This window comes from Tupaia chinensis, unplaced genomic scaffold, assembly GCF_000334495.1.
Source record: "Tupaia chinensis unplaced genomic scaffold, TupChi_1.0 Scaffold146187_1, whole genome shotgun sequence".
In the NCBI taxonomy this organism is placed as follows: Eukaryota; Metazoa; Chordata; class Mammalia; order Scandentia; family Tupaiidae; genus Tupaia; species Tupaia belangeri.
This window is the reverse complement of record NW_006206042.1, coordinates 719,346-728,618: the sequence shown is the minus strand read 5'-3', so window position 1 is coordinate 728,618 and position 9,273 is coordinate 719,346. Positions and strand designations below refer to the sequence as shown.

The following is a 9,273-nucleotide window of genomic DNA, read 5'->3' as shown; positions in this document are numbered from 1 at the left end:
AAAGTTTGATGGAAAACTGCAGGATTCAAACTTTTTTGTACCACAGTAAACTTGGAGTTCAATTCCATTTCCCACCAACTTTTTTTGTGTGTGTGTGTGTGTGGAGAGATTTTGCTATAGGGCACATGTGCTTGCCAGAAAGACAGAGAGAGACAGAGAGACAGAAAGCGAGAAATCACCTCCCAGGTGGGATGGCCACGCCGCAATCCCTTCTCCTCTCTTCTCCTCTCGGGATCTTGGACACGCACACACATGCGCCTGGTGTGAGTTTAAGCCACAGTGTCCAAAACTCGAACTGTGGTCAACTACATGGGAGTCCAGTGACATAGCCATTATGCCAACTGCTGGTCCCAGTTTCCCACCACCTTATTGAAGTCCCCTTGTATGTACCTTGGCTTGGTGTCCCAAGCTCTAGGACCTTGTTTCAGGGGATTGGGTGGCATGGTGGATAAGGTGGCTGGATCCCACATGGCCTACTATGTGGTTCAAGTCCTGGGCTTTGTAGCTTGAAAAACATGTTGGGCAAAATTCCAGGAGGGGAATGGAGGAGAGGATTGCGACCTGGCCATCCTATTTTGGGGGTGTTTTCTCACTTCTCCTCTTTCCATCTTTGTCTCTCTGGGAAGCGCAGGTGCCCTATAGCAAATTAAAAAAAAAAAAAAAAAAAAAGAAAAACTAAAAAATATTTTTTAAAAAATTAGAATTGGGGTCTTCTAGGTGATTTGGTGGTTAAAGCATTGAATCCCACATGGTGGGCTAGGTGGTTTGGGTCCCATCCACGGAGCCTTGAAAATCATGCTGGGCACATGTGCATGTGTGCTCCAGCGCTTAAGAGGGGACTAGAGAAGGGACTATGTGGTGGTCATTCCCCCCCCAGGGATACTTTCTCACTTTCCTTCTCTCTGCCTCTCTGGTGAGTGGTGAGTGCACGTGTCCTATAGCAAATTTAAAAAAAGAACTAAAATTCAGAGAATTGAAAAAGAGGTATCTTTAGAAGTAGCAGCTTCTTCCTTCCTTCTCTCCAGTGAAGGGGACTGTGATGGAAATTGCCTGCTCCCCTGGGGCTGATGCCAGCAGTCAGGCCAGCTGGGGGTCTGGAGTAGGAGGGAAGGGGTGGATGGGGTCTTGGGAGTGGGCAACATCAGGTTTTCCTAGAGCGCGGGGTGTGGGCTCTCTCGCGCCCTCTGGTGTCAGCTTGTAGAATGACATCACCTGGCATAGGGAAAGGAGGTGTGAGGAGTTGATCGAGAGTGGGTGAGGGAGAAGTGAGGTTGAGGGGAGGTGGGGGACTCTAGAAGAGAGTTCTCCAGAACTGGAGTGAGCAGTTGCTTTTGTTCTAAGCCCTGTGCTCTGCTGTGCTCACGTGATCGGGATGACGGGGCAGAACATGAGCCTGGAAAAGGCAGAGGCAGGATTTGAGATGACATTGAGGTTGCCCAAGTCTCATCCCTCCTGTTCCTTCTTCTTGGGAGCATCTTAGGAGCTTGAGACTCAAATACTTTTCCTCAGAAGGAATGTCTATGTGTCATTGAGAGTTCCTGGGTTTTAGGAGCAGGTCAATATTTGAGGGAAATATTTTTTTCTCCCTCTTTCCCAATCCCTTAACTCTGAGACCTCCCCTCTTGAGACTGACTGATTGACCCCATGACAGGGAGACTGGGGGGTGAGGTGGGCAGATAGATACACAGACACTCCCCACGGGGTCTGTGCACTGCAGTCCACTCCCAGCTGCATCATCTGCACCTGCACCTGATGTGCACAGGGAAGCTCCGGAACGTGAACCAGAGACCTTCCCATGCAGGCCCAGTTGCGTTGCCACCACTCTGCCATCCGGCCCCCTCCTGAGTTCTTGAAGCAACCTGAGACGTGATCAGTGCTCTTGTTACTGGGGAGGAGTTCCCAGCTGTGACCCTGGGAGAGCATAGGCAGTGTGTCTGGGGGTCAGAGTGAGGAGTGAGGACTAGACAGCTCCGTGAGCTGCAAGTGGTCAGCACATCCACCTTTGACCTTCCGATCAGCTTCTTCTCCCGTCCTCGGGAGAGAGCTTCCTCAGCCCCCCTCACCACTGGTCCTGCCGAGCTGTCACGTACATGTCTCAGTCCTGAGGCCTGAGTCCTCAGGATGTCAGGATATGACTCGGTACCTCCAGGCTGTTCCAAGGGTGAAGGGGACAGCTATTGAAGGCCAGTGGTGGTCTTGAGCTTCCTGTGGGATAGCCTCCAGCCCCTGCAGAGGCCACACTCAGAGGGTGTTTGGGCCCTCAGAGACTTGGCCCTTGTCTACCTTTTGCCCCCAGGAATGAGCAACCCCTGTGCTGTGGGCATTCAGATGGCCCAGCAGAGCTCACCTACAGAAGAGAGACCCAGTGTGGCCAGGTCTGCACTGCACCCCACTCCCGGCGCTGATCAGTGACCCTCCTTGCCCTTCTGGTGTCCTCGTCTCCATTCTGCTTTTGTCCAGTCGCTCTCTTAACCGGAAACCCTCAGTGGCTCTCCGTGGCTGGAGAGGAAGTGCTACCGCTTAGCATGGTCGTTCAGAGTGGCCTGCACAGCCCCCCTGGCTGTTACTGGCTGTGTCCTGCTCTGCTACTTGGGGCTCCCCTGTTCTCATGGTCCTCTGGGTGCCTCAGCTCCTGCCGCTCCTGCCCCCCGGAGTGCCCCTCTATCTTCTGCTGAGATCATAGAGTGCTGTGAATGCTAGAAGGAACTCAGGGCAGTACTTGCTATAGGGCAAGTATTGGAGCATTTGTGGGGATCTTGCTGAAGGGCAGATTCGGGTTCAGGAAATGAGGGGTGGGCCTGAGGCTCTGCATTTCTAACATGCTCTCAGGTGCCATTCACACTGCCAGTCCACAGATGATGTCTTGAGATTTAGTTCAGTGATTCTTTTTTCTCTTGAGAGGCTTTTGGTATGTGGTGTGTGTGCTCACTGGAGAGGCAGAGAGAGACAGAGAAACAGAAAGCGAGAAATCACCCCTCAGGGGAGATGGCCACACTACAATCCCTTCTCCCTCATTCTCCTCTCGGGATTTTGGGCATGCATGCATACATGCCTGGCATGAGTTTAAAGCTGCTGGGTTCTTCTTCTTTTTTTAAATTTTTATTAGAAAGAGTTTTTTGGGTTGTGTTTGCTGAAGAGACAGAGAGAGACAGAGAAACAGAAAGCGAGAAATCACCCCTCAGGGGAGATGGCCACACCACAATCCCTTCTCCCTCATTCTCCTCTCGGGATTTTGGGCATGCCATGCATACATGCATGGCGTGTTTTGAGCTACAGGGTGCAGGACTCTAACCATGGGCGACTACATAGGAGATCAGTGACGTAAGCATTTCGCCATCTGCTGGTCCCGAGCCCTGTTTTATTTTATTTTATTATTTTTATTTATTTCTTCCAGGAGATAGAGGTGAGAGAGAAAGACAGAAGGCAGGTACCCTCAACAACATTCCCAAGCCATGATGCACCCCTAGGCTCAGCCGACCAGTAGGTCCAGTTGGCTGTGTCACTTCTGAGCCACCAACTGGCCTGTGGGAGCTTTTCCACACAAAAAAATTGACAAGCAGATCCCACCCTCCAATAATTGGTGCAATTTCCCAAGTCCCTGGGCAATTTCATGTCACCTGCCCCAGGGACCAGGATCATTTGGGAGTTTTTTATTATTTTTAAATATGCCATCAGAATGGCCCCACCATTCCTGGAAGCCTGCCTGCCTCACCTGGCCAGACTGCGCAGCTCCCAGGCACTGAGCAGCTCTGTCTGCATTGGTCTCCACCCTCTGCTTGGAGGGTCAGGGTTGCGTGGGTTTTAGGCTTTGATACCTGCAGAGCCGCGGTGGATCCGCAGTGGAGCTCCGCCAGTACTCTGATGGCTGCCTGTCTGTTGATTGTCCTTTCTTCTTCCTGCCTCCTCCTCTCCCACCTGTCCTCTGCCTCCCCTCACCTCCTTTCTCTCCTTTCTCTCCTTTCTCTCCTTTCACTTCTTTTCTGAACGTCCCCGTAATCCAATGCCCCCCCACCCCCACCTGTAGGATGACAACTGGGGCGAAACGACGACGGTAGTGACTGGCACCTCGGAGCACAGCATCTCCCACGATGACCTCACGCGCATCGCCAAGGACATGGAGGACAGTGTCCCGCTGGACTGCTCACGGCACCTGGGTGTGGCGGCGGGGCCCACCCTGGCGCTGCTCTCGTTCCTCACGCCGCTGGCTTTCCTGCTGCTGCCCCCGTTGCTGTGGCGGGAGGAGCTGGAGCCCTGCGGGACCGCCTGCGAGGGCCTCTTCATCTCCGTGGCCTTCAAGCTGCTTATCCTGATGCTGGGCAGCTGGGCCCTGTTCTTCCGCCGGCCCAAGGCCTCGCTGCCTCGCGTCTTCGTGCTGCGCGCCCTGCTCATGGTGCTCGTCTTCCTGCTTGTGGTCTCCTACTGGCTCTTCTACGGCGTGCGCATCCTGGACGCCCGCGAGCGCAGCTACCAGGGCGTGGTGCAGTTCGCCGTGTCGCTGGTGGACGCGCTGCTCTTCGTGCACTACCTGGCGGTAGTCCTGCTGGAGCTGCGCCAGCTGCAGCCGCAGTTCACGCTCAAGGTCGTGCGCTCCACGGATGGCGCCAGCCGCTTCTACAACGTGGGCCACCTCAGGTGTGGGCCATCTCCACTTCAGGCCACCGGGGGCGGCAGGCGGTGGCTGGCTGGGCGCTGGGGGGCGTGGTGGAGGCCGCTGGGGCTGCCACGGGTGGGGGCGATGGGCCAGGTGGGCCGGGAGGGCTGTGGGAAGTAGTTGAGTACTTCGTGTGGAGTAGGTTTTCGGCATGTTGTTTAACGGGAGGGTCGGAGCACGGAGCACGGTCCTGGCCAAGCTGGTGGGAGTGGACAGGCAGGGAAGGACCAGGAATCTGAGAGGAAGGCGGGCCAAAGGGGAGAGAGGCGTGGGGCAGACAGGGGCTTTTTTTTTTTTTTTTTGCTATAGGGTGCGTGTGCTCACCAGACAGAGACAGAGAGACAGAAAGCGAGAAATCACTCCCCAGGGGGGATGGCCACGCCGCAATCCCTTCTCCTCCATTCTCCTCTCGGGATCTTGGGCACGCACGCACACGCGCCCGGCGTGAGTTTTAAGCCACTGGGTCCGGGACGCGAACCGCGGTTGATCACGTGGGAATCCAGCGACATAGCCATTACGCTAACTGCTGGTCCCAGAGGCGCAGGTTCTTGTGAGCACTGAGTGAGTGGTCCCTGAGATGAGGCACCCCCAGAGGAAGAGGAGAGCTCTTCAGCGGCACCCAACTCCTTGGTGGGAGGTCCCCCAGGCCATACAGAGTACCAGTGGCACCAGAGTCCTGGGGAATGCTGGAGGAGAATGAGGTGACATTTGATCAGAGACCCAGGGCCACTGCCCTTTCCCCCCAGAGCCTCAGCACAGCAGGGATAGAGGAGCAGGCCCAGCCCTGGGAAAGGCTTGGGAGCCTGCTAACTAGACCTCAGGCCCTGAGCCAGGCTTCTTGGAAGCAGCTTGTCCCTGTCCTGTGTCCTCTCCCCCTGCCAGCCTGCCCTGATGTGTCCCTCCCCCGCACCCCTTGTCTGTCCCTTCTTCCCCCCCTCTCCCTGCCGTCTCCCCCAACAGCATCCAGCGTGTGGCAGTGTGGATCCTGGAGAAGTATTACCATGACTTCCCTGTCTACAACCCTGCCCTCCTCAACCTGCCCAAGTCCGTCCTGGCCAAGAAAGTGTCTGGCTTCAAGGTGTATTCCCTCGGAGAGGGTGAGCGGCCCTGCTCCCGCCCCTCCCAGCCTCTTCCCCAGTGGGACCCCGAGTTGCTTCCTCTCTCTCTCCCTCTCCCTCCTTCCCCTGCTCTATCCTTTCTCTGGCCTCTGTCCCAGCCCCTTCTGTTCTGCCATTTCCCATGACTTCAGGTGGCTGATCCTAGCTGCTGATTCGACTCATGTCCCTTGGTGCAATGGTGTGTCCCTACAATCTGGCTTCTTCTCTGTCTGCTCCTGAGCCCTGGTCTGAGCCCTCTGGCCCTCTGAGCTGCAGAATCTCCCACACCAGGGAGGAGTGTGTGCAGGACTCCTGCCCTTCCAAGGCCTTCCTTGTGGCTTTCCTGTGGCCTCCCACAGAGGTGGCCTGGAGGGTTGGGAACGGGAGGCTTGGGGGTGATGGGAACAGCTCCCTCTGGATATGTCTGACTGCTGCCTCCTGAGCTGGAGAGGGAAGAGAGGCCATGCCCTGACATGACCATCCCCTCTATCCTCATCCTGTACAGAAAACAGCACCAACAACTCCACGGGCCAGTCTCGGGCTGTGATTGCCGCGGCGGCCCGGAGGCGGGACAACAGCCACAATGAGTACTACTATGAGGAGGCCGAGCACGAGCGGAGGGTGCGCAAACGGAGGGCCAGGTGGGTCCCTGGGAGGAAGGGGAGCCGGGTGTGGGGAAGCCCGGGAAATGGAAGAGCAGCGACGATGTGGTGCAGGGTGAGTGTGTTTTCCACGGCAGCCGGGACAGAGCGCGGTGAGCTCGGCGGCTGCAGAGCACACGTTTGTCATTTTCCAGCTGCATGTGTCAGGTGCGGGCTAGCTGGGTACTGCTCAGGCCTCAGAGGCTGAAGTTGAGACAACTCTTTTAGTTTTTACTGTAGTGCATGTGCTTGCCAGAGATGGCGGGATGGGGGAAGTGAAAAATCGCTCCCCTGGGGGAATGGCCACGCCACAGTCCCTTGTCCTCCATTCTCCTCTTGGGATTAGGGGCATGCACGCACACATTCCCAGCATGTTTTTCAAGCCACTGGTGGTCATCCATGGTCAGCCATGTGGGAGTCCAGCACTTCATTCACTATCCCAACAATTTTTTTTTTTTTTTTTTTAAGTAAACTGTTATGGCACTTCAATTACGTCTGCAAAATGAACCAAGATTATTGAATTGTGAGGGGATGGGAATCAGGTAAAGGCAGGCAGCATCTTTGCATTTTGCTCCTACTGTGGGGTAGGGACCCGTAGAGGATATGAGCCTCATGCACAACAGCAGGGAAGGAGGCGGGACCAGACTTTCTACTAATAGATCTTTTTTTTTTTTTTAATTTTAAATTTATTTATTTATATTCACTCACTGTACATCATTACAGTATAGAAAATGAGATTTTTTCCATCCAGAATACACTATATATTGGCTCTATCAAGGCTGTTACCATAACGTGTTATTGTCAACAAATGGTTTTCCATTTCTTGTTTCTTATATATTTTGCTCCTTTTTCCCCCTTTGATTCCCTGTCTCTCACTCTCTGCCGTTTCCCACCTTCCAACCACACTGTCTCTGGTATTGTTTTCCATGCCTTTTGTCCCTCCTACATTTTATTGATTCACTAAAGATCTTAATTAATCTAAACACTTTCAATAGCAAGCACAGCCGATATATGCATATCTATGAACGCATGTCTGACTTCAGGCGTAAACCTCAGTGAGTAGAATGAACATACTATAAAGTAGCACCTAGCTGAGGCTATATAGCTTACTGTAGTCATTAAGTAGGTATTTTTAATGCTTTTTTAATTTCCAGAAAATGTTGAGAGAAATTTGCTTAACCAGGAGAAAGGTTAGGATTCAGTTCAAACAGTAGGTAGACGAATCTATCAACAGTTCAAGAAGACAAAAAACCTTAAATCTGGAAAAAAAAAAAAGCCTAGAAGAAAATCAGTGATGTTTTAGTCAAAAGTCATAAAATTCTATTTCACGAGTTCAGTTTCACGTAATTAATCTCTCTTCTATTGAATTTGCAGTGTTACTGTGGTTCAATCTTTCTGTTTAAATTCTGGAAGTTAACATTCAACACCAGACTTGCCCCTGCCTTTAGGCTGGTCATTTTCTTGGTTGTTTTTTTTTTCTGTATTCTTATTTCTGTGTATCTGACTTTTGTTTTCCTGGTGTAGCACTCCCTTCAGCACTTCTTGGAGAGTTGGTCTGGTGTTGGTAAATTCTTTCAGGTTTTGTTTATCTGAGAATGTTTTTTATCTTTTTTTCCCATATGAAGGATAATCTTGCCAGGTATAGTATTCTTGGTTGAAATTGTTTTTCAGTTAATTTTCCCCTCTATCATTTATTTATTTATTTTTACACTTCCCCACAAACATTTACTTTATATATCAAAAAATTTTTGCTTGTATTCCATAGTGCTGGACAGTTAGTAAGCAACTTTCAAAATTTCAAATAACTGAATTTTAAAGATAATGTTCGAAATACTAGTTATAATTTTTTTGTGACTCTTTAGCAACAGAGATAGTATGATTGTAAAAGTTTTCTCAAAAGTTTTTTGAGAAATTTTTGAGTCGACTACTCAAACTGTTGAAAAGCAAACACTCAGCACACAATTTACACATAAACTTTCTTAATTCAGCCCTGTCTACCAAATTCTGTGATATACCATCTTTTAGCAAAGATCAGTCTTTCTCTTCCTTTCTCTTCCTTCAAAGTCTTCCTTGAAATAACCCTCTGGTTGTGGCTGCTCTTTTGCAACCTCTACTAATTACAATGTTGGGCTGGAGAGTCCAGGTTATTTTATGGTACAAATTCTTTCATATATCTTCTCTGATCTTCTCTGCCAGGCAGAACTGTTTATGGTCCCAGGTCATCCTTTCAAGAACTTCTGTTGGCTTACTTGAGATCTACCTAAGTTCCATAGTTTCCTGGTTTCATCTTCAGATATGACATCCCAGTCAAAGCCCCATCATAACGAGATTTTCCCATTTCTGATTCGAGGCAACAGGTGTTACTGAACTTATGGACATTAACCATTCTGCCACAAAATAAGAATACTCCCAAATATTTGCCAATTCCAGAGGGGTCAGAAAGGGAGAAAAGTTTGTGTTTCCATTTAAAGAAACAAAGAAGGAAAAATATTTTAACAAATTGCTGAACCTATCAACAGCTCAAAAGAAAGCAAAATCCTTAAATTGGGAAAACAAAGACAGTAATATCTTACTCAAAAGTCATAAAATTCTATTTCACCAGTTTAGTCTCATGTAATTAATCTTTCTTTTGTTGAATTTGCAGTATTCTGGGGTTCGATCTTTCTGTTTAAATCTTAGAGGTTAACATTTAGCATAACATTTAGCATTATTATTGTTCCTAGCATTAAGTTGGTCATTTTTTTGGATTCCTTTTTGTTCTCTTATTTCGCTATGTGTCTTTAGTTTTCCTGATAAAGTACTCCTTTTTTTTTTTTTTTGGAGAGATTTTCACTGTAGGGCGCGTGTGCTCGCCAGACAGACAGAGAGAGACATAGAGACAGAA

At 50.3% G+C, this 9,273-nt stretch overlaps 1 protein-coding gene across 1 annotated transcript in view; it reads left to right on the top strand.

Moving 5' to 3' along the window:
• Positions 1-9,273, top strand: part of VANGL2 (VANGL planar cell polarity protein 2) — a 34,006-nt gene that overhangs the window by 4,122 nt on the left and 20,611 nt on the right. The window contains exons 4-6 of the mRNA XM_014584306.1: positions 4,025-4,632; positions 5,612-5,748; positions 6,254-6,389. Of these exons, the coding sequence (XP_014439792.1) occupies positions 4,025-4,632; positions 5,612-5,748; positions 6,254-6,389 (881 nt within the window). The remainder of the gene's footprint in view (positions 1-4,024; positions 4,633-5,611; positions 5,749-6,253; positions 6,390-9,273) is intronic.